General features: G+C 39.8%; 1 protein-coding gene across 4 annotated transcripts in view; it reads left to right on the top strand.

Annotated features, from left to right (window-relative positions):
* trappc9 (trafficking protein particle complex 9) overlaps positions 1–26,494 on the top strand; it is a 270,154-nt gene that overhangs the window by 93,498 nt on the left and 150,162 nt on the right. For all 4 annotated transcript variants that reach the window (XM_021322125.2, XM_021322124.2, XM_036145568.1 and 1 more), the window contains one exon: positions 1–53. This exon is cut by the window's left edge and continues 66 nt beyond it. In XM_021322125.2, the coding sequence (XP_021177800.2) occupies positions 1–53 (53 nt within the window). The remainder of the gene's footprint in view (positions 54–26,494) is intronic.

Genomic DNA, 26,494 nt, shown 5'->3' with positions numbered 1-26,494 from the left:
AGAACAAAGCTGTGAGCAGCGAGTCCGGCAAGGCCGAGTACAGCCACATTAAGGTAGGCAAATATGTCTCTGTGATGGAAACACGTCGCCATGCGCACCGCGTCGTTTGAGTCTGTTCCCTGAAGAGTTGCATAAGCTTTAGAAAAGGCACACCCATCCTCCTGCAATCTCACTGCACTTCTGTTTCGGCAAATGATGGATATCTGAGTTTAGGCTTTTACAGAGACCTTTCGGTATCGGTCGGTATAAAGGGCACTGTGCTTATTTTGATGGTATCTTCCATTGGTTCAAGAGGCATTCTGTTCCTTCAATCAGTCCACGGAGCTCAGCGACGGCACGGAGGCTAGATGGAATGAGGGTTCACCACATGGAGCAGATCTGTAGGGGGGCAGACTTAGAGATGTCTCACGGGTAGAAAGCTGCTGCATCACGTAGCACCTAGCAGCCAAACAACCTGCAGTGATGAAGCCGGCATTGTGTTACATTTCAAGGGAGCCTTTTATTTCCTATGTGAATCATCATGAAAACAGAAGTTGTGTTTACTGTTAAGATGTGCTGTCAAAGTCTTCTTTTCGTTCTTACTTTTCTGGACAGTTTGACAGGATGATGACTAATGGATGAAAAAAAAAAGATTGTGAGATGTTACTTGTTTACAGTCTTAGACAACTTTAACAAAGAGCAGATATATAATTTATAAAATCTCTAATATTTGTCAGAAAGTCATTTAATTGAGTAATGAATGTTATGCAAATGTTATATATGCTCATCTGTTATGGATATGAGGAAGTTGCAGGTGAAGTAGAATATCATTGATAGATTGGTCTAGACTCCAATACACAAGAAGTCAAATATTCCGAGAGTTTATATCTATTTATGTTGATGGTTATGGCTCACAGCTATTGAAAGCAAATATTTAGTTTCAGTATAAATGTGAATCTAGCTCCAATTAGAAAGGAGTTTTCAGCGAGAAGTCTTATGCTACGGCCATGTTATGACCTATATCAATATGGGGAAAACTGTTGACTTGGTAATTGTGTTGTGAACAGTTACTGGCTTTCTCCTATTTAGTGTCATGCCACAAAAGATTAATGCTAAAGAAGCTGGCTGTTCAAAGAGTTATGTATCCAATCATAACAGTGGAAAATTTAGTGGGATGAAAATATGTGGTTGAAAAAGAGTTGGATAACCACACTTTTGAGAGGCTTTTGAAGCAAAGGTTATTCAAGAGTTTGACGGAGATTCACAAGACTGGGGTAAGTGGTTCTAGATCTACATACACAGATTCATCCTGGATATGATGTAAAATTGTGACAGCCGCAGCTAGATGCCCTTAAAGGTGCCAAGACATCACTGTACAGGGTCTCCCCCACCGTATTATAAGCCTGGGGGCCGACATGCTTTGTCATTGCCCCTTTAAAACAACTTGTCTCTTTAACATTTTAGCAGTGCCACAGGCTGATTGATCCATTGCCTTGTCACGTTGATGCAGGTATATATCATAACACAGCCAAACCAAGTATCGAGGGCAGCTTAAGTATTGTTTAGAGCAGACTTAAAAAAGGTATTATTTATACAATGATATTCTACACAGTCCAACTGTTATAGGAACTCTGGAAACGGAAAATACTTTGACATTTGCTTATATTTTTAGTTAAGATCTATCATAGTTTCTTTGTGTCATGGGGAGGTTGAAACAGAGTGGGTTTACCTTGTAGTTGACTGATTTACGGCAGAATATGGTTGCCAACTGTGTTTTAGCCAGGACATCATGTATATCGACTGCTATCTGCATTGAATAGGTTTGCCCACCCGATGGCAGTCCTACAGGTTCCAGATCAGTCCGAAGAGACCTTACATCCACCCGACTCAAACGTCATGGGTGTCAGTTATGCGGTGTAAAACATGATTCCTGCCAAAGCAGGTACGGATCATTCTGCCTTGCAGAATTCAAAAGACACACAGCAGCCAATCATCGGAAGAGAAAAGACTGTGCCATCACAATAAACATTGGAAGGCTAAACATTCACGAGTTAAAACCGTGACTTAACAAAAGCGACAGCCCATACATCCCACGACCCCCACAGCCCCTTATCCCCTACAATTCACACCAAATAAATAGGAACTGAAGCGTGTAGTCAGCTACATTAAATTTAGCGCTTAAAATGCAACCCACATTGATGTATCAGCATAACCCTGCCCCCAAACAAATTCCGAAAAATGCCACCAAAGTGGGCAGCCAAGAGACCCTCAGTAATGGGTAAGGATGGGAGAAAGTGGCAGCTTGCTTAATTTGACATACTAAAGCATGGAGAGCGACCAGAGCGATGCTTGTAGTTTCACCACAGAGTCATTAGATTAGTGCGCTGACTCAACGATGTCCGAAGCCGGTGCTGCCGAGGCAGTGGAGGACAGAACGGGAGCAGTTTGATCAAAGGTATAAAGAATAAAACGATTCTCTTTCCACGCTATTATCTGTGCTGGCAATACTCACCATTCTAACTCCTGACTCCCCATAGCGAGTCAGGAGTTAGTCAGGTGTCTGACTGAGACCCTTTTGTACCCAAACGAGAGCTATGATGACGAAAGCGTGTACCGTTTGAACCAGTTGGAAAATTCAGCTGCAATAGCCTCTGTTCAACCCTAAGAGGGCAGCCCTAAGGCCATTTTAAGAAATATTTTGCAGAACGAAACAAATTCATGTAGAAATGTGAAAAAATTGCACAGTAACAAAGCGATTTGCTCTCTAAATAAGCTTACTGTTTTACCGATATAGGAAGAAAACAAGCAATGTCGACAGAGAGAATGCTGTTTATTTCATGAGAAACAAAGTGAGAGAAGTGCAAATGAACAATTAATCCAGCTCACATTTTTACCACAGCAGAGCCAATGTTAGGGTAGGACCAGAAATCCTGTTTGATGGGCACTCTAGTTGTTGTTACTGAAAATACAACACAATATCTTTTAAAAAGTGCTATTTCACAGCTAAAACCGTCTCCTGGCTCTTTTCAGGTAAGATGAAGAAGTCACTCTAATAAAGATAAAAACAGGGTGAGACATTTTGATTTTGGTAAGGTCTTTGTGGTTCTTCCCTGTTTTGATGAGACTCATTAGGATTCTTAGTTTCCTAAATTTTCATCCCCACTTCTCACGAAACACCATTTGAAACTTGTGAATTTTCTTATTCTTTTTTCTCTCTCTATTTAAGCAAACTTTTCATATTTGTACACACTTTTTGGGTGTGTAAAATTGCTTTACTACCAGACAGATACATGAAATAGTGATTTATTTTTTTCACTGTAAGTAAATAAAAAAATATTTTTGTAGCACATCTTAAATGCAGTTTTTGATCATGAAACAGAATTTCTCTCTTAAGCATATCTTAGTATTATTCAGTTAAAAATAAATAATTAACCCTTAAGGGAAATCAGATAGGTTAAGGATTATGATTATTGATTATTTTATGAATAGTTATACACTGAAATGTTAGACCTGAAACATTGCTAATGTTATGGCAAATAGGACAAAAATTCTTAGAAAATATTGCAATAATAAAATATTAAATATGTTATAAATGGTGAGTGTAAAATTATATTCCAAATTCTCACTTTTTGGTATTCATTTCCTTCTGCTCTCAAGTGAATTGTAGTTCGTATAATCAACCTGCTTGAAAAAAAGGTGAAACTTTTAGAAAGATCCTCTCTATGCAACATGTTTTGTAATACAGTAACTTCCGTTCTTGTCCATCTTATATCCTACATGGTTGACATCCACCACCTGTGCTTTGAAAACATCAGCCTCTGTTAAAGACGAGCCTGGCGTTTTAATGAGTTCTTAAGCCTGCTTGAGGCACAGTTTGATTGGCAGTGCTAGTTTTCAGAGCAGACTGCAGCGTTGGAGCCGTGGTTTTAACCAAGCTGATTCCATAAAGACTCTAAAATCTGCCTAAATGTGGGTTCCCAAGCTCCTCATCCTTTAATTGTAATATCTGCTGTGAAAATCAGAGGTATTCATCTTATTGTGTCTGCGTATAGTAATAAACATTCTGGATACAGTCATTATCCTGACGGGTTCTACGGTTTTCCACAGTTTGAGTTAAACCCACATTGTACACACTGGACAGATGTTGGCATTCAGTGGACAGAACGCTACACCGCTCGCATAAAGTGAAGAAATGTCTTGCCATACATTAGTCATGCACTATGGCTTTGTTTGTCGAACAAAAATATTTGAATTGTGGCATGTATTCCAAGATATCTAACCCGTGATGGATAACAGGATTTGGGGTTAAAATTAACCAGGCTTTTATTTCCTGAAAATTATTTTTAGGTAACTAATTAAAGTTTGTTTTTTTCCTTGGTGGCAGGCCTGGAGTGGCTATTCGGGAGGACCGGGATGATTCCCGGTTGGCCGGTCTGATACTTGGGCCGCAGGGGCCGTTATTCTCTTTTTTTTTTTTTTTGGGTGGGAGCTGATCAGTTCTGACATTGTAGAGTGGATCACAAACGCTATCCCTGGGCTGCCTCCGCCTTCTTTTTTTTTCACTATGACGTAACACGTCAGTGCTCACGGTCAGTGGTGTTTGAAAGATGGAGAGTTTAAAGACCAACAACGCGCGGAGAAAGCTAGCATTAAAAAGAGGAAAGTTTTGAAAACAGAAGCTGCTAAAGGTGCAAAATTGGCAGCTTCTTCAATAAAACGAGCTTCGGTTTGAAACGTCAAATGAGGACAATGACATGGGTAAGAAAAGATGTTGAACATTTCCTGCAAACCCCTGTACAAGTTAATTACCACGTCATTGACTTTTGTGATATTGTGGCGCAATAATGTTATGTCATATAGTTTAAATAATAGCGTGATGCAACGCCACATAACTGGGAATTTTTGTCTTGTAGCCCCTCAGAGTCAGACGTAAGACCCAGCACCAAGTACCAGCCATGAGCCCACGACTCCTGAGTGGGCAGGTAGGATTAATCATTAAGTGAATATTAGAATTAATCTAATTGAGCGTACGCTGCTTTTCTGGATGAATAGAGCCCTGAGATGTTAGATGATTCAGCTCTACGTTCATGAAACTACTGAGCTGTTACTGAAGTATTCTTCAGGGATTTCTACACACGGGTCACATGTTGATTCCTTGTGTCCTTATGCACCTGGAATTTTTTATAGTTTAAAATGGTAATGAAAAAAACATCTTTCTTTTCATCATGATGCAGAAATGGGTTCATATCACAGCCATCTACTGGACAGGCACGTTTACATCTTCATGTATTTAAGGCAGTTTGCCATTTGATGCAGAAATGGAGCAAAAAGGACACAGAAGCAGTCAATTAAAACTGAGATTGCACTGCTTTGTGAATTTTACTGACCAACAGGATCAGCACAGTGTTTGATGTGGTTCTATTGGTTGTAGTGTAAATGAAAACAATGAAACCTGAGGCTTTAAATTTCTTTCCATTCCTTAACCCCTTGTAAAGACAGTCAGTCACACTGCAGAGCCTCACCCTGTAGTTAAATAGAGTGCGCACATGAGGGGTCAGATGTTTTTTTTTTTTTTTTTTTTTTTTTTTTTTTTGCCACTTAAACCCAACATCTTTTGCATAAGTAGTGTGTTACATTCTATGAACACAATTCCCCCCAAGTTCACCAAATGTAATGACGTATGTATCGCTGGCCTTTCCTGGGAAAGCACACTTGCGGACCGTATGTATAATCAATCAAGAGCGATCCACGATCAGCACATGAGAAGCCAGCATGTTTGTCTCACGGACCTTCCATCGCTCAACCCAGGCGCCTGTTTTACAGTCCTCCCACAACCACAGAGTACCAGTGGGCTTGAGGAATGTGGATGCTGTCAGAGTGGGATGGATTTGCCTCAGGTGAGGCGAGTCTGGCTGTTCACATTTGTTAGGTTTTCCAATTATTTACAACATTTTTCAATGACTCATCTCTTAGGAGACTTGTGCTCCTTATCTTTCTTTAACAACCTTGTCAACTGTTCTCCACAGATATATGTCACTTTCCATCTTCCTGCCCCTCAGTTGGAGCACATTTGGCCCTCTGGGTCTTTGAGGTTTGATTGTGGATCCAGTACCTTCATTACAGCCGCAGTCCTCCTCTATAATACATCTCATTGTGGTGTCTGTGTACAATGTCAAACAAGAAGCAGCGAGAGAGTTTTATGGGGATTTGGAACCCCGAGTCTATCTTCTTAGGATTTTGTGTTACTGGGAGTCAGAGAATTGAAAGGAAAACCATAATCCCACCATTATAATTGCCCTCAACTCACTGTAAAAGTGAGTTTTAAGTCCTGCACATTCGGTCATCCCACTGTTGACTAGAGATCTTCACCTGATGCTGACTTTTTTGGAGGGAGTTTCAGAGGGACCGATAATGCTGAACTAGCAGCCTTATTAAAACGCATCTTTAAAACGGCAAATGTCCAGGGTGCTGTGAAGCTGCTTCCAGTTCAGTTTTACTTTCTCCTTCATAATCCCTTGGTTTTACACCGTAGAGATCGCTCTCAGAACATAGAAGTGTATGTTCCTCTGAGGTAAACAGTCTGAGAGAGAGAGATGAAGCTTTTACCGGCCTTTCCCCTGGCAGCAATTCTTAGAATGGAGCATTCACTATATTATCTGCTAAATCTCAAATGAAATTGTCTCCAGAGCTCTTGAACCTTTTCTGATTTTATCAGCCACAAAATGTTATGTCTTTTATTGCATTGGATGTAATGTGATGGAGAGCTCCATGCCTGATCCTGCATGTGATGCAGGATCAGGCATGGTTACTTTAAACTTAGATGTTAATCATTAATTCAAAGTTAAAGACTGCAGCTTTAACTATGTCCAAAAAAGCAAACAGACAAAACAGAGGTCCAGTGGAAGCAGTGCATAACACCCTTTGTCTACCTAAACAATAGGAGTTTGTATCAACATAAGCTAAAGCAGTACTTTTGAACAAAGTACAATTTATTATTTATGACTGTTCAGCTAGTAACAAAGCACATAAGTGGTTTTGTCGGCTACAGCCTTCATCGAACTCTCAGATCCATGGACACTCAAACTGACTGGTCTGTTGTAGAGGAGCTCCTATCTGTGCTTCACACACTCACATATGCCGCTGCTGCAATGTGGGAAGGATATGGAAGTTTTAATCCTCTGGCCTACCAGGTAACACAAACTCTTATGGGGGAAAAAAAACATCTCAGACAAACTGAGGGCTAGTCACCCAAAGTGTCTCGGTTTGAAGCCAGCTACGTCAGCGTGTTGCTGCAGCAGATATCAGCGGCACACACAGGGGAGCATACAACACATCCTTCCTGGATTCTAAGGCACAAACGCATAGTGAACGGGTAAAAACTGCATTGTGCTGTGCCAGGAAAGTTACTGAACTTTTCCGTGTCACTGAACACCAAGGTTTAGTGTCCCAATCTGAGCCAGGTACGATTTGTTTGTGAGAGTCATGATTTTCAGCTTAGTCAGCCCTGACCGGTGACCTGCCAGCTGGAAATGTTAAAAAACAAACAAACATCTTATGATTTAAAAACTCCATACTATCAATTAAAGACAATGTTCTTTAGTGGTGTCGCTGTCACATAAGGAAGAACAGTCAATGTTGATTATCTTCAGTATCAGTGAGTTGTTTTAAATTGATGTCAGTGAGTATACAGATGTAAAAAGCCATTTGAAAAGAAATCATTCTCTACCCATGTCTGCCTTTCATTCAGACTGTGAGAGAGAGCGTTACTTCCAGCAGATAACGGGAAGGCTGCACACCTCCTTTGTTCGATCCTAATGGCCATTCAGCATTTGTCTCTCATAGAACCTGCCAGATTGTGAAAATCTCATAGTCATGGTAGATATATTTCTTCACTACATCTAGATGTGAAAAAGTGTATTACATTTTAACTCAAACCTTTCTTTATTTTCAAATATTAGTAAGCTGCTTTCCCATACACATCATAAGAGTTCACCTCTGCTTTTAGTATAAATAAACAATACCCACCCACTGCTGGAAAGCTATATACCCATGATAAAATGTACTGAAAGTACTTAAAAAGTAATCAAATCAGCTAAAATCCATATCAACAGGTTAGGAGGGGGAATAATTAAACCAAGACTGGAAATCGAGCGCAAGTTTGGAGCAGAGCATCTGTTTTGCAGTCCTATAAATTCCTGTCAAGTTCTTAATCATATGGAGTCTTGTGATATTTTTCTAAAATATTTGGACACATATTTATTATAAATTTTCACAATACTGAAAAAGTAAAAAAATAAAATCAAAAATAAGAAACTGAAGTTGCTTTAAAATGTAATAAAAATGCAGTTTTTGATGTGGATACACATACACAGGTATATCACATCAGGAGTGCATGATTAGAACATCAGCATTTGGACATGACATTGGCCCTGATTAAACTTTAGACATCACGTTTGGTTAGTGTTTTTCTGCTTACCTGGAATCACATAGCTTTCTTTTCTAAAGATGCTGAAAGAGATTAAACACCATTTACATTTTTTTTTCTGCTGAAAGACTGAGTATTCATTTGGGTGGATATTTTCACATGACCAAAAAAACAAAGAGATGTCAGGATAGAAAAGCCTTATTAACGGCCTTTAGAACAATGACTCCTCCCTCTGTGTGCAGGAAGAGAGGATTGTGTGTTACACCAAGAGAAGCTGCCTCACACATCCAGCACATGCAGGCAGTGCAGAGGGACTGTAGCGGGGGGGTTTGCTGACGGGAGGGAAGGCAGAGCTTCTTCGGGCCTAATCAAATCCAGTGGAGACAGAGGCAGAGTCAGCTGCCTGCCTTTCTGCCTGCCTGCTATTTTTAGCCTCAGCCCTGCCGGTGGCACTTCAGCTCTCTTCACACATGACTCGTGCTACGGATGTTTATAACTGCCACAGCTGTCGGCATGGAGTGTGAAGCTCCAGCCAAACAGCCAAACGATTTTCTCTTTCTTGGCTCCGGGTTGAAGCTTTTTATTCTTTTCTTTCTGCCTTGTCTTCTTGTTCGCCTTTAACTGTACATTCCACTTTAAGTATCGATTTGTAAGGGATGTTCTTTAATGATTCAGCTGCTGATGCTGTGCCTCGCGAGCAAGGGCAGCTCGGAAGTTGAAAACACATTTGTTTTTGAATTTTCCTGCCAGCAACAGTAGCGTATTTATCTCGTTTCAGCCCACAACAGGCAGCCAGAAACACATTTGGTAAGACTGATCGTGTGTTAAAGTCGGATTAATTTTGCTCCGTGATCATCAGTTCACAGTGGTTCTTGGCCAGCTTTGGGTTAACACATGGTATCACTGCACATTTTCTGAACCCGACTAATTGCTTGTCAGACTTAAAGTTAATCAAACCCACGTATAAAGAGTCACAGATTAAAATCTTCCATTTTTATTTAACAGAAAAAGCAGTTGGAAAACTTTGATTTTCTTAAAAGCCAGTCTGTTGCTTTTAAAGCTGCTTTGTGTAGCATCCATACTTACTGATTGCCGATTATTGTTTTAAGTTCATTGCAAAGACTACAATTGGTCTTTGCAATAAACTGAACTTTGCACTGAAAATGGTCCAATAATTAGCTCAGTTCACCAGAAGCAAGGTAGGTCTACCCAGCTGTTGGAGCTACTTTAATCATTTGGCATTTTGATGCGACTGAATTTTCATTGGTGTGGACATGGTGCCGGCATAGCGTAGCATTAGATTAAGTCATTTTATTATTGGATCAGTACTGTGTTATGTGAGTTGTACCAGTGTCTGTATATTTGGCATCACAAAGTCGTGATGCTAATGAAATAAATCTTTCAGGAGGTACAAAAACAAATCTGTGGCAGCCTGGCTTAGCTGGGCATACAAGTTACAAAGAAAGTACACCTCAAACCAGTCTGCAGATTCCACTGCTGCCTTTTACGTCACCATGGCTTCTTTATCCACTCTGCTGGCGCTCCTGGACATTTTCCCTTTTTAGATCATGTCTCTCATCAGGGTTTTGCAAGGCCAAGTTCAAAGTCACTTGAATCCCCTTTCTTTCTCATTCTGATGCCTGTGTGAACTTTAGTAAGATGTCGTCGACACATTTAACTGCCCGAATACATGGATTGATACATTAATGCAGCGGTAAAGTTGGGGGTGCGCCTCCTGGGGGGCATGGTAGAAATGGACTGGAAAAATGACCTATGTTGAGTGGTTATTTAAAAAATAGTTATTGATGGCAATGTTGAATTCAATTACACAGTAAAATAGACAGTTAAACTTAACACAGTTACATTTTAAAAGTGGTAGTTCTGTGATTTAGAGAAGATTGCAGTTTATTTTATTGGGGCCCACCAAGAAAAGCTTGTGACCACTGCATTAATGTGACCGGCTGGAAGTAGCTCAGCCGTTATGGCTAATGAAATGGGCAACAAGTGTATATGTATAGTGGCATTATTCAATTCTAGTCATCATGTGCCGTACACACCCACCATTTTGTTTTAGATCTTCTACACCAGGTGGAAACTGAGTAACACAATCAGTCTGCTGTGCTTCTGTTGGTGCCAAAGCTCACTTTAGTTGTGAAACAGGTAAGCTGTGCTTCACTGTTTCATCGTTCAGCTTGATCTACAGAGTGAGATCCACAGACAGAGACAAGCTGGCATATAAGTGATGACGCAGTTCACCTATGATTAGGCTTGTTGTATAGCTTCAGTCTCCAGAAGCCGAACTAAACTTTTAATACAACAAAGGCAGAAAAGTCTTTGGTGCATTTTTAAAGAAGGTTGAAGCTCTGTGATCTTCATCCTCTATGACCCTGTGCCGAAGAACCCAACAGTGCAGCAGGACTTTTCAGGCCCCGTAAGACATCTATGAAAACCGCACTGAAACAAACAAAGGATGAAGTCTGTTTGCATTGCCAAGGTCACTTGGGTACAGCTCTCCCCTGTGCCGTTTTAGAAAGCTTTTTTTAAGGAGGTGAATTAGACAGACGGCTGCTTTGATGAAAGATATGGCCTTATTTAACATAAGTGTCTGCACAGATGCCACGGATGGGACAACAAATGGACTGAACGTCCCATCCATCCAGTCTGAGTCGCGTAGCGCTCAGCTATCTGTCGGACTCTGTTTCTTATTAGATTTTTGGCATCATGACCGAGTGTCTTTGTCTGGACTTAGCTGTGGAGAGAGAGAGAGAGAGAGGGCGGGGGGTTGTGAGATAATAATGAGAAATCAAAAACGTAATGTACATGGGCATATTTAGAAGTATGGCAACTTTTGAATGCTGTAGCTCCTCTAATAAGAGTACTTAATTTACCTATTTGCCTTTTCAGCTTCAAAGCACTGCTGCCTACCCCGTATCTTTACTGTTTCCCTGTTTATCAGTAGACAGCCGCCTGATTATTCAGTGCTAAGGTTACTTGAAGCCAATCATTCATGGCTTGTTGGGAGATGACGTAAGGGATTTACAACGGAAAGGTTTTGGAGAGGCTGTTTCTGGTCTGGGAATCCTTTGACGTTTCATCTGTTTGAGAAATGCAACATCGCATTAATCTAACTGATCTGATCTGTTTTTTTTTTAATTAATAAATGTGGTGAGGGGATATGCCTGTTAGCTGAACCTATCCAGTTCAAGCACATGTACAAATAGGGGGAAGGCGAATCTGTCGGAGTGCCAATGCAATCTTTGGAATGTTAAAATCATTTTAATGATCAATATAACTGTCATGATCTGCTAGCCTGGTCAAAACCTTAAAATAAAAAAAAGTTGTAAACATTATGATACATGCCCTTAAAAGATTGACTAAAGATTCTCTTTTGCATTTTTCAACTCAACCCAGTTTTTTTGTGTTTAGTTTGTATTTACCTAGTTTTGTTGGGGGCTCAACTCAGTAAATCCCATTTTTTTGCCTCACCTGAGAAATGTTTGGATGAGAGGATGTTTTGAAAGGTTATGCTTGATTTGCTTTGGGAGTCAGCAGACCTGGAGGCCTGCCTAGCTTGCTCTTATAGAGTAGTTCATTGTTATTGTTTTGAGGCGGGTTTTTCGCGCATGCGCGCCGGACTGGTAGGCAAAAGGCGAACACAATGGCGGACGCAAACAGAGAAACTGACGAGTTCTCCGCGTATTTTTCTTCTTTAGATAACGTACTACAAGATCGTTTTAAGAGTAAGTTGATGGTTGATGGTATCAGATTACCAGATCCACACAGCAAAAGCCTTAAGGGACGGAGCGAGTCTGTGAAATGCTGGCCAAGCGCTCCGTACCATGACATATACACCTGCCTTATAAACATGGCAGGCCAGTACAGACAGAGCACGAAAGCCATGAAACCACTGGACGGCTACAATTATTTTAAATCGGGAAAAAGGCTCCAGCAACGCCCGCGACGCCATGAGGGATTAATCGGTCAGAAAATGGATGGATGGATGTTGTTCACACATGTTTGTGCAACAGCACAAAGCGGCGTCGGACACAGGCCGCGTCTCAGCAGAGGCCCGGTAGGTTAAAAAAAAAAAAAATTTTCACTACGGATTATTTAGGTGTTTTTGTCTTGTTAAAATGGGTGGCGGTGTCGGCGACATTGCAGCGTAAACACAAGTACTAGCGCCCGTGAACCGGGGTGTAATAGCAGCAGCAGCGGCTGTAGCCCCTGCTGCTAGCTGCTGCTAGCCGCCCCGGCCCGGCCCGTGTAGCCGGGCCGGGGCGCCGGCCCGTGTAGCCGGCGGCGCCGGCCCGTGTAGTGTTTACGCAGCAGCCGCTGGCTGCTGCCGCAGCCCGTGAACTGGCAGAGCAGCCGCTGCCTGCTCCGCCGCTGCTGCTTGGCTGCTGCTGCTACCGCTTCTCCGGCCCGTGTAGCGATCTGTGTACCCTCCGCCGCTATTTAAGTAGAACAATGACTAGTGCAGAATTAAGTTGTATTTACCGGAGATGAAGTATAGACTGCAAATTCTGTCGTAGTACGATGCCCCCCCAGTCCATTGGGAGTGTCTGCCTGCGCTCTTTTCATTGAAAATATCCATTTCTTTCTTTGTCCTTCCTCCTTTGGAAAACGACAGAAACGTACATCCAACGATTTGGAATGCCTCTCTGTGCAACCGGGAGCACAACAAGTCGTAGGCATTGCTTAGATTCCATAAATAAACGAAGTAAAAGTACGCTCTAAATCACCCGTTTTGTCATGTAGTAGACGAGAACAGTACTGTTTTCTGCCTACCAGCGGGACCCGGATGTAGCGCTGACGTCACGCGGGACGTCACACGTGAACTACCCTATAGTTCTGGCAGTGAGTCAGAACGCTGATTATTAGCAAGTTGTTTTGGACGGCAGTCACAACAGGCAGTGGGGTACCTCATCGCGGCAACAACAGCCCGCATCTTGCTCGTACACTATAATGCACCAAGAGGACATGTAAGCGCAGCATAACTGGTCCCTGGCAACACGTCAAAGCATTCTCATAGCACTGTGGCTCTGCGGGCTCTCTTCTCTTACTGATGACCAAACAAGCTGCTCCATGAGGAGCACATCCCCAGAGGCATCCTAAATGCATTAGTCCGTCTAATTACCATAGAGGTAAAATGTGCTATTCTGATGCAGCAATCGGCAAAGCAACAGTTTGTGTACTTAGCTGCTCCATAGGATTCCAGTATTTCCTTTAGGAAACAAACAAACACAAAAGCATCTTGTCAGTGCAACACTGGGGATTTATCAGCCTGCAGTGAAAGTGCTGCAAAGGACTTGTGTAATTTGAATGTTTCTTATTCTTCTTCTTCACAGCAAAGCAGCTTTTTGGATGCCTTAACACATTAAAAAATGCACCAAGTCTTTCTCTAAATTGTCCCCCGGATGAAATTTTAGTATTTCAATGCAACTGAAAATGGGAGTGGTCAAATGCATGAAGATATAAAAGCAAATATAGGTTTAAAAAACATAAACCACTGTAAATACTGTAAAACATGAAGCAATTATATTTTCAAAGAAATGTTTTGTTCAGAACCTAAGGGTATCCAACATTAAATTGGCTTCATATTACGTTTTTTATACATAAGTGTTGTGCTCCAAATAACAGTGACTTGGCCATAGGTTTTAAACTGTTGCAAATGAACACAATCAGAAAAGTTTCAACTTTTTCATTATGAAACATGATTCCAGACAAAAATCTAATAAACTTGCACCTTCAGTCATTAGTTCACAGCAGGGGTGTCCAAAGGGCCATTTGTGGCCACTTGACTGCTTTTGTGTAGCCCCCATCAACTGCAGTTAAAGAATGATTTGAATGATTAAATATCACAGTTATTACATCCTACCAACTAATCACAAATGCAAACCCAGGAATGCTCTCCCCCAAGCCCCACCCCCTTCAAAGAACGCCAAGAGCACACATTCTTTTCTTTTTCATTTTTAAAAACTTGCAGTTTTGGTAAAATGTGGGTTGAATAAAGGGCTGAGTTTGAATTCAGTGATTGTTTTTTTTTTTTTTTTCTAAAAATTGGTAATTTAGCAACAGCATAAAATGACCATAAAAGGCGCTGCACATAAAATAAATTTGAAGTTTTTTGACAATTATCGATATCGAGAAATATAATTTTTATGTTATCTATTTGCTTTATTTTTCTATACGGTACAGCCCTAATCTGTCCGACCATTGCTCAAATGAAGACTTTGGGCCATCAATATCTGCTTTTATATTAATTTCTTACAATTTCCTAAATACAGCAAGCGTTTTCAAAGACAGAACCAAACCCTTTTCTTATTGCTGAGAACAGACAAACAGTTTTTCAATTCTGTCTTTTAATACGGCTAATGAGCAAAACCTTTTCCAAGTTTTGGGTCTATAATAATTGACACGTTCCTTTCCTACAAAAAAAATCTAACTCATTTGATTTATTAAAATATTGCATGTTCATATGTGTGGAGCAAGTTAATAAAAAGATCACAATATATATTTTTCATAGTTTTAGTAGCTTTTTTTCTATTGTGTTTTTATGGCCCTTGAGTATTTTGGACCTGACCATTTTGACCCTTGTGATGAGAAGTTTGGACACCCCTGGTTTACAGTGTAGGTAAAAGGAAGCCTAATAAAGTGTGAAAAAGAGTAGCATTTAAGTCACATTTTTGTTCCCTGTTCTAAAAATTATTAAATAACAAAGTTTCAAGTAAAATACTGGATCACCAGGAAGTTCTGTTTGTAGAAGAATGTATGGTGTTCCTATGTTAGCTGGTGGGTGAAATTAGCTGAAAACGAAGCATTTGTTCATGCTTGCAGGGTTTGAATCCACGTGTGAAATCCAGAGAACTGAGTACAGCGCCACACGTTGCTGGTGACTCGGCTGGTGTTTCTCAGATCACCTTTTGCTGTTCCACAGTCAGTATGGTTCACAATGCAGCATACCTTAAGCAAGGCATCGTTGAAAATAGGTGCGTTCCAAATTGTAGAAATGCAAATTAACTTGCCTTCTCATGTATTAACGTTGCAATTTACTGCTTTCCAGGCTTTGGAGTTTGTGGCTTTCACCTGTGCTTGATCTGTCTGTTCAGGTCGTTTCACTTTTCTGTGGGAGACTGGCTTTTTAGTTGCTGTAGGAACAATAGCGGAGCCTGAAAGTGGGAGAATTTGTGGTGAAGTCTCACAAAGTGGTAGCTCACTGAACAATTCAATGACATTATAAAAAAAATGGAGGCAAGTAATAACCTATTAATGCAGCCTTCATGACAGATCCTACCTGTAATTTGACCGATTTTTATGTAAGAGAGTTTGTAAACACTTTGCCCCAGTCCCAGTGGCTTGGTTAATATTAAGGACTACTATCAACAGGATGAGTCAAACCGATATATAATTTTATTATTTACAAACCGTGAACCACGCCTGAAGGAAAAAAAAGAGTATGGACATTTCAGCTTTCTACAGTCTGTCTGTCTGTCTGACTGTCTCTCTCTCTCTCTCTCTCTCTCTCTCAAGCAGACAGAAGCAGTGCAGGGAAGCTGTGCCTCGTCTTCATATTACTTTAAGCAGATGTGCCATCCACACATTTATCCCGATGGATTATTTTATCCATAAAAATATCCAAGACATTCTTGCATATCCATTTATACAAATGTTATTTGTATTTTTGTTTTTATTTATAATAAGTTTTTTTTTATTGTTTACCATTTCTTAGATTTCTTTATAGATTTCTTTATAGTGTCAATTTCGGAAACAAGAGGTGGTGCGGGGACGTGGGGCCAAACTTGTGAGCCATACACGTTTTCCCTATCTGTCTCCTATATGTGGACGTGTTGTCATGGAGAAGGAGTATAAACAAGTAAAGATGACCATAGATCATTCTATTTGCTGTTTCCTGTTGAAATAGAGGACCATCCATACGCTTTGCCCAGCGAGAGGTAAAGAAGTAAACGACTTTAGAACAAAACGAGCAGACTTGTCAACGGTGCCAAAAACCATTTTGCACGATGATCCAAATACATGGAGGACATGTTGACATCCTCCTTCTGTAGTGGTTCTTTTTCTTTTCTTTTTTTTCTCGTTTTTTTTTTTCTGTTTGCTATCATTGGAATTGTGAAGCTTGACCCGGCTGGAGCTGAACAGACCAGAAAACTGGTGTTGTTCCGTAATTTGGCCATGAAGGACAGTCTGTCAACAATGACGTTCGGAGTCGTCACAGATAATGTGGGACCGTTCTCGTTAAGTAACGTAACATATCATAGTTACTCTATTGGTCGGACGTGAACAGAATGGAGCAAGTACAGAGGATGCGTGATTTTTTTTTTTCTCCTAGATTATCTGTCTCATTTTGTACGGACGAGACATGGTGACAGTTTTAACAAATGTGTTTACAAAAGTTAACTACTACAGCTTTAAGGATTAGGAGGCTACTCTCACAAAGAGCTAGCTTTAAATGCCCCGTTGCCAGTGAAAACAGATTATTCTTTTTAATATTTTCTGTTGGGGAAACTCCTGCCTACTCGCTTAGTTAAATACTGCTGGTGTTTATTTTTCTCCTGGGCCAGACCATGTGAACATCAGAAATTAATCAAATTGCTGTATTGCCATGTTATTTGTTTTCCTACTTATTACAGCTTCAAATACACCCTATATTAAACATAATACAACATTGCAGATCTGTGCATTGGATGATAAGACTTTTGTTTGTTCAGAATAGTGTCACCAGGGAATCTTCTATTATGGCATTTCAGGACAATAGCACTAAGTCATGCTATTTATATTGTTTACCAGTCTAATCAGAAAGTCTGGATTAAGTTGTTAAACAATAATTACAATAGTGATATATTAATTGTCCTTGTTTAGAATTAAGGATGCGCTGATATTCTGACCTAACATTTTACCCGTTGAGCCATGCAACTGCAGACATCACTTGGGTCCTTCCTGAAAGCGTTTTATAGAACCTGCCCTTACTGTGGCATTTCCCTTTATTGAAGTTTAAAGTTGGTCTTGCTTAGCTTACTTCATACATCTTCTTTTTTAAGTTATTGCCTTTGACTCTGTTGCTTTTACTTTACTTTGAGTCTCACGACTAGCTATATCCGTCAAAAGCTTTATTTTAAGCTGTGTGAAATTGAAACAGCGTTAATTTCAGCTTTAGTGTAGCCAGTGAAAGGGACTCTTATTGTTCCGTGTTTAGGATGGATCTTGATTAACAGAACATTTTATGAATAATGACCAACAGTTTCTAGACAATTACGTTGTCTTATGATTTTTTTACAGACCTGTACTAATTTGTGCTAAACTCAGCATGTTGATACGGTTAGATGCTAAACATTACATTGATCAGGCATAACATAACGACCACCAAGAGGTGAGGTTAATGCCACTGATTCTCTATCCATTGTGGGAAAAATGGGCAGTATAAAGATTTGCAAGAGTTTTGACAAGAGGTAGATTGTGATGGCTAGACGACTGGATTAGAGTGAGGTTTGCAACGATTGTTTGACTGACTCGGTTTAAAAAAATCCTCCAGTCCTCCTCTATTCCCTTTTTTTGTTGATTTGTTGCATTTAACTTCATACTGTTCAACTGCCTATTTTTTCCTCCATGTGGTCTCATGTTTCACACGGTACGGTTCTTACAGTTCCATAACACGCTTCAGTTGTTACCTTAACTGTGACGGTAAGAACAGATAATGCGGGGGTTCAAACTGGCAACCCACCAGTTACAGGCCAAACTCCTAGCTCCTACGCCAATGTCACGCCAGCATTAAGCAGAGTTAGCTTAGCGTAACAGGTCACCCTGAACAATAACTGCACAGACGGGTGTGTTTACAGACTGTGAATGTTTTCTATGATTGAAGCAGGAGGCTGCAGTGAAGCCCATGAAGCTAAAAATGCAAACTAAATGTAGGCTCTGTTCATTCACAGCAGAGTACAGCACAAAAGAGGCTGAATTGAGTTGGGGTTTTTTGGGATCCTGTCATCCATGTGGCTATAGGGCATATCGATAAAATAGAAATCATATTAATCGATATTGATAACTATCAACAAATTCAAAACAAATTTTTTAAGTGCAACCCAGGGCCATTTTATGCTGTTGCTTAACGACCTATTGTTAGATACAGGACACCACAAACACTAAATTCAAACTCAACCCTTTTTTTAAACAAACTTTTTACCAAAACTGAAAGTATTTAAATATATATGGGCAGCATAATATGTATTTTATATTTTATATTTATTTATTTATATATATATATATATATATATATATATATATATATATATATATATATATATATATATATATATATATATATATATATATAAAAAAATATGTGTGTGTTGGTATTGAATTATTGTCCAGCCCTATGTGGGTACTTTGACATGTACTTAGATGGTGATTTATATCATATTAAATCCTTTGATTAAAACAGTAATCCTTGTTGGCTGTTGTCACTTTTAGCGGGATGATGAAACAATCAAAAATGGTTCACAGAAGTTCAGAGAAGGAGCACAATATTGATTTTTGAGGTGTTGACTTAGTCTTCAATTTCCCTGTAAATCAGTGCAGTTGAGCTTCTGCTGGATGAGTCTCATCTGAGGTCTTACTGAACTGAGGGAATCATTGTGTTTCCATCTTGGAATAATGATTAGAACCGTTTTTATGTATTGAAATGATCCTGCAACACGAGTCGCCTCGGGCTGGAAATTCAGAGAAGACTTTTGCCTCATTACGGCAGATGAAAGGGATGCATTTTTTCTGTGCGTAATTGAGAAATGAGCATTAACTATAGGTTTCAGACTTTTTCATATCAACATAGAAAATATGTTCATTTGTAAATAATGGTTTTGTAATGTAAAAAGTTGATCCCCGATAAATCATTTCAAAACATTTGTAACAATAAGGTGACTTTTCTCCTATACAATTAATCTGAAAAAACAAACATATGTGTGTAAAGCAAAAAGGGAAACTTTAATGAAACACCTTTTGAGATAATTTTAGCATTTTACTGTTGACCTTCCATCTGTCATTAAACTTTTCAGTGTATACACATTTTTTTTGCTGGATTTGAATGTAGCCAGAAGTATTATACTAAATAGAAAAATAGGAAAATATCAATCAGCTGATGGCACAGTGAGCTAATAAAGAGTCAGTTAATGAACAAACCAGTGCACCTCCTGCCATTGCTCCTCTGTTTAGCTGTAAAGACATTGGAGGTGAATGCGGCTGATTTAAATGGGTTAGGGCAGATCCAGACTGAAACTGAGGTGATCTGACAACGAGTAGAAAAAAGTAGGAACCCGTAACAATCAACGATCAATCCTGCTGCTGCGGTTAATCACTAAAGACAATATCATGCAAAATGACTGGAAAGAGAAATTGTACAGGCCTACTGCTGAATAACCAGATCCTGAGTTTCACTAAAATAAATTTGGTCTGCGCCAGATCCATATTTGTTTTTTTGTTATAAAATGATAGCTATCCCTCAGTAGTAACATATATCTGTATCATCAGCTCATTGACAGGTAAATTAAAGCGCATGGAACATTAAAGTTAAGCAATTATAATAAGTAATTATTTGACTAAATCAAAGGCAGATAACTTCCATAAAAGATCTTAAAGGTATAGTGAACAATCTTTTTTTCTGCTCTGAGTTCTGGGGGGTATTGCCTTATCTGTCGGTTGTCCCACATGACAATTATTGGGACGTGCTCGCTTCATGCTCGTACCTTGTTAGTTTCTTCTTGCTGCACACTTCTAGTGTTTATGTATCCAGTGTGGGTAACGGTTTCAGCCGCTGATTGTAGCTTCACTGCTTTCAACGCATACTTTGAAAATGGCTGAGTGGGAAAATGTGGTTTTATGGTTAACAAATATCTACCTGCAGGAGGCTACTATTTTTCGGGTTCTAATCTGTCACATTTGATGAAAATAAACTAGGTAAGACTAGAGTCATATAACTTTTATGTCTAATTATCTCCAGAATCTAAGAAATTATTTAACTTCAATGAAAAGCAGATATATTACACCATAGTCCAACCTCATAGGATTTAATTTTTTTTTTTTTTTAAAGGTACAAAATAGAAATAGGAAGTCGTGGGGACAAATGGGTAAAAAGGCAAATTCATCCAGAGCCTCAAACATCCATCATTAAATTGGTAAAATTAGAATAAAAGAAAATACCAATACTTTAAAATCTTTACTCGATCTTCTTACTGGATAAAATCATTTGTTTCCACTATGAAACCTTTTTTGAACATGTCTGTTTTGGGCTCAATGTTTGCTTGTCAATCAAACTAGCCTATTTTGGTTTTGAAATGCAGTGTCAACGTAAAATATAATTTATTAATATTACTCATTAATTTCAACATCTTAGAAATGTGTAATATTACAAAGCCACTTTGTTTATGCAGCAGAATTTACCAACATTGCCAATACATCCATGAGAACCTGCCATTGCATTAGAGCTGTGCATACCAGAGTAAGAAATGCTTAAAGAGGGGATTTCACGCTGACATTTTCACGCTACACTTACCTTAATATGTCAGGGTCAGGGTGTCGACTGTTATCTGGAGCTCACAATGGCACAAAAAGCCTTATTTTGCCTTTGAAAAGCCAATTAAAGTCACTACCACCTCATCTGTTGCCATCTTTCATCAGTTCAGTCCGCAGATTACCTCTCTGATGCAGCTAAGCACAGAGGAGTTAGGAATATGATTTAGATTGTACGATAGACCCCGTGTGTATTTTTTTTCATTTACCATTTCTGATTATCTAAGCTTGACATCACAGAGCATCTTTTGTCACACATTCCTCATGTTTGGGCTGGTTTCTCACCCACCATGAAATCTTCCTTCCTAATTGCCACTTCAAAGGCAATTCTTTGCAGCGCTCAGTGTGACCTTATAAACGGTGTGGGCAGAAATGTCAGGAGCATCATTAAAGGGTCCGGCTCTGGCATGTTCCAAATATTCCTCTGGTTTTTAGAAAGGTTTTGGTGCAGGTAAAGGCACTGTACCACACTGTGGTGCAGGGTTTTTCATTGTCGGCTGTGTTTGCTATTTTGGTCTTTGTGAGCCTGCTTCTTACTGAGGATTTTTCGATGCTCTAAACTCTGCCTGCTGTGAGTGGAGCTGGTTCATATTGCAGTCGTTCTTCAGCATCCCTTAGTTATTGCGAAGTCATTACACTGTGGCGCAGATCTCTTAACGGTCCTCCTGACATGTTCTCTTATGAATCATTAATTGCAAACTAGCAGAGGAGAGACCTGGCACTGCCCAGAGAGCCACGCGCTTACAGCTTCCTTAACAGTTTCAATTGGGAAAAAAACAGACTAACAAAACCAGTTGAAGCCTCAATCTCTGCAGCAGTTGCAGGGCAGGGATTATACACTATTCTGCACCGAGTTTGATATCTCCTGAAGTCTTTTCACATTTTGTCATGTTACCTTCTCAAATTTTAATGTATGTATTGGGATTTTTTTATGATAGATAGTAGAAGTGCATACATGTGAAGTGGAAGGAAAATAATGCAAAACACAAATAAATTGGAAAAGCTTTGATATGCATTTCTACTCAGTCCCATTCTTTCTGAAACCAGTTGCCTCAAAGAGATCATGGTAGATTATGTGTGATTGAAATGTGTGAACATGCTGAAACATAGGGGTGGCAGTGTCATGCTGTCCAGATGTTTTTTCTTCAGTAGGGACCAGGGAACCTGGAAGAAAACATGTCTGAGACCTGGGGCCTCATGTATGAAGCGTGGGTACGCATAAAAAACTTGTGGCGCACACTGCAAAAATGGATCTAAAAATAAGTAAAATGTTCTTAAAGTTAGTGTATTTGTCCTTGATTTGAGCAGGTAAATAAGATTATCTGCCAATGGAATGAGTATTTTACCCCTAAAATAAGATAATTAGACATCCTGCACTTGCAATAAGATGGAGATGAGTTGTTCCTATTTTAAGTGCAAAAATCTTATTCCATTGGCAAATCATCCCATTTACCTGCTCAAATCAAGGACAAATACACTCATTTTAAGAACATTTAACTTATTTTTAGTTCAGTTTTTGCAGTGCAATGTTTAAAGCCCACCTTAGCTTTTATGGTTTAAACCCTTACAAAAAAATAGAATCCCATTTAGCCTCATAAACTAACGTAACACATTGAAATGATGAAAACAACCACAATCAGCTCCTCTGTTTTTGTTACGTAGATGTAAATGCGCCTCTCTGTGCCCTGAGTACCATAAAACACACGTGGATCATCCAACGGGCTCTTTCATTCTCACTGAAAAAGAAAACGGGGGTCAGATCAGCAGATTAATTCCTAACAAAACTGGTGTTTCGATTGCAGATTTCCAAATGTAATGCTTTTGCAAGGTACTCTTTTTGTTCCCGTATTTGCCAACATGTGGAGCAAGTTTGTCACCATCATCTAAACGCAGATATAGAAAGCTAATTTCCTTACTGATTGGCTGACATAGACACAGACCAAGCCTCGCTCCTAGCGAACCTACAGCATCCCAATGCCGCCAGGATTTCCTCTATGTCCTGCTGAACCCAGCCCTACCAGGGGATTTAATAGCTCTCCTGGCTCGCTGCTCACTTCCCAGCAACAAGGCAGATGCAGCCCAGGAAGGGGTCGAGTTGCATTTTATGGACGATTAGGCCCACATACCTCCATTTCATCTCCGTACTAAAGTATACAGTTCTCCTCTGACAAGTTGCTGGGCTAGTTTGGAGGAAAAACCTCCTGAATGCAAAAGACTGTTATAACGTGGTAAACTAAATGATAATACAAACTCCTTTTAGAAGATGAACCAGATTATTCAACATGTCTTTAAAAGCTGTAAAATACTGGATAATGGAAGAAAAAAAATATATAATTGTTTGAAGATATTTATACTTTGTCTTTCATTTTAATAAATAATTTTTTTTAATCTGAATTTAATATTGAACAACCATTTGTTGTTCATCCCATGAGCAAAAGCAACCATAAGGCTCTTAGGTCAAACATTTTCTACCTCCAGACAGCAAATTTGGGCAAGGTTAGATTTGCTAACTACTGATCTCTATAACCTCAGATTTTTTTAATTTAGCTAGACTATAATAAAGGCAACAATGATCATCAAAACCCTGCTTAAAAGCATGACTTATTTAATCTTACTCCGTCTTGAGAGCCCCACCGCCACCCCAGCAGTCACTGCGATGCTGTCAATGTCTTTCTCATTTGTTCCTGAATGTCATTGGATCTTGGCATAATGTGTAGCTTTTGTGGATTTTTTGGTGTATTTCACTTTGTCAGGCAGGTCCTGTTTTACTGATTTCTTGACTGAGAACAGGCGTGGCAGTAATTAAGCCTGGCTGTGACTGAGGGGCGGGCTGGGGTTGAAATTCAGCCCAGCCTGGTTTTGGAGAGGCCGTTCATCCGATCACACGACAGACACAAGTGGAACCATAATTTTGACATCAATACTTTATTTGCAGTATAAAAACACCGTTTTAACAATTAAAACTTTTTTTTAACAGTTACGTGTGATTGTATTTAATGATCTAAATAAAAACTATTTTCAGTTTACTAAACAGGCAGCTTATCATAAAATCAAAGCAAATATTAGGGTATAATATACAGCTATATCCTAAAATACAAGCTAGACCTGAAATTAATCAGCTTTTTCAGCTAATTGGCTATGAGATGTAAAAAAGCCTTGGTTTCAACTGCAATCCTCGAATATCAAGACGTTTAATGTAATTCAGTACAAACACCTATTACCAACCCAGCCCTGCACCTCTGCCTGGCATTGTACTTTTTGTTAGTTCCTCTTCCTCCTCCTCCTCCTCCTCCTCACTCCTATTACTGGCAATATTCTGTCCCTCTGCATCATTCCATGGCTGAAACTGGCCTCCTCAGCTAAAAATAACAATAACAGTGTTAGAATACAAATACAATAAAAAACGAAATAAACTAAAAACTAAATAAGGAAACCGCTAAACACAAAGATTAAAGGCTGCTTCACATGGCAGGATTTTTACCTCGATTTTCACCCCGATCTCCCCCCTCTCTTAAGAGAATATGCTGCCCTGTGTGGTGTGTTAAGAGCGATCGGGTCCGCTTGGTAGAACATCGGGACCACTATGACCTCAAATCGGGGATATTCAACATGCTGGGTTGTCTTGCCCCAATATCCTACCGTGTGGGGTGTCTCCCGAGGACAAATACGCACTGAACCTGTTGAATGTGACACGATGCCAATCAACTCTCCTCCATTTCATAGTGTAGAGCCCCTGGTCACGTTGTCTCCAGTTCTTTAACGATCACTTCCAGCGTCAGCAAAGCTGTTACAAATGTGACTGATTGAAGGTGATGTCAAAGCTGTTACTTGGTTCTTCCCACTGGACTCTCATTCAAAAAGATCAGATACGAATCGCATTGAGGACCTCTTATGGAAGTGGCTCAATTGTGACTTGAAAAGATCAGATTTGAGCCAAAACTGACCATTGTCATTAGATGGTCATTAAATGTCTAACAAGGTCACTTGACCTAACCTGACAAAAGCCAGACGCATGTCACTCCGCCTAGCTCCACTCACATACATCTGGGACATCGCTCGTAGAAAGTGATTTCTCCAACCAATTTTATGGTCTGGCCAATCAGGACGCAGGGCTGGCATTTCATAGATGTGACGTAGTGGAGACGCGACCATGATGTGAGACTGTTTTGATAGCAATGGCGGCTCGTTGAGGAAGCAAGCATTAGCATTGATGCTGCTATTTCTTCTGTGTTGTCCAATCTACCTAATATTGTTTCATTAAAAGAACATCAGAGAACGCCTCTGAAGGCTTTTGTTGGTGGAAACCATGTTTTAGCCCTTCTCCCGACCGGATTTGGCAAGTTTTGTTTTTGCCTCCGCGTCTGCACGTCCGCTGCAGACGCGGAGGCGCCCCAGAGCGGTTAGCGTTTAGCGCTAACCATATTAGGAGGCCTTTAGTCCTCGACGTGGTCGGCCCGGGATCGACTCCAACCCGCGGTGCTTTGCCGCCTGTCTTCCCCCCTCTTTCTGTCAGCTCACTGTCAATAAAACGTGTACCTCTAGAGCCGCAAACACATTAATTAATTATTATTATTATTTTTTCCTGCGTCGCTCTCATCAGCGTCACGGGTTAGCTTCAGTGTGAGTGGTTGAAATAGCACGTCGATAAAGATGACAGACAAGTGGCTTATCCAATCATATGCAAGAATTTTTGATAAGGGCCAGCCTTCAGTAAAGGCAATTCCTATGGAGAGGTCCCAGTTATATGTGAGTGGAGCTAGGCGGAGCAACATACAGCTGGCTTTTGTCAGGTTACACTTGACCAGCAAAAAGTCAGATTTGCACCACCATTTTCCTGTAGTGGAAATGGGGCCTCTTTATCTTTTTTGTTTCCATTTGGGATATAGTATGCAAGTCAAATTTATCTTTATTCTCTTTAAACCTGTAGATCAACACTGTTTGTTAAATTCTACACAGATGTTGTGTAGTAACTATTAAGGGCTACTGCAATCTTCTTTGGGGTATTTACCTGCTTCCTTATTTAGTCATACTTCCTCCATGTTGCTATTAGCTGCAGCATCTCCTGTGAACTTCCCAAGGTTTGTCCAGATTTCTTTTGACTTCTTTTTTGCATTCCTTATTATATCAACAAAAAAATTGTTTTTGCTTTTCTACAGTCTTTAGTGACTTAATTTCTGATTGAGCTACAGGTCTGTCTGTCATGTATAGTTTTAGATTTTAGTGCAGTTTTAAGAGCATGATCTCACTGTTTACGTCCATTAACGTCCAAATAGTACTGTACATCGGTAGTATTTTTCTACGCCAGACATTTTTTCTATGATCTCATCCTAACTTTTTTTCTAAAATTGACTTGTTTCTTGGATAAGTGTCAGAAATACATTGCACATTTCATTTAACCTTGTATCTGAGAATTGATCCGCCCAATTGATCACATTTAATGCAGCTTCCAGATGATTCATTTCACTTTTTGGTATCCATAGCTGCTCAGAGGCTTTATTGAGTGACAAACAAACCGTA

The sequence above is a fragment of the Fundulus heteroclitus genome, chromosome 13, assembly GCF_011125445.2.
Source record: "Fundulus heteroclitus isolate FHET01 chromosome 13, MU-UCD_Fhet_4.1, whole genome shotgun sequence".
NCBI classification, from domain to species: Eukaryota; Metazoa; Chordata; class Actinopteri; order Cyprinodontiformes; family Fundulidae; genus Fundulus; species Fundulus heteroclitus.
This window is presented reverse-complemented; position numbering and strand designations above follow the sequence as displayed.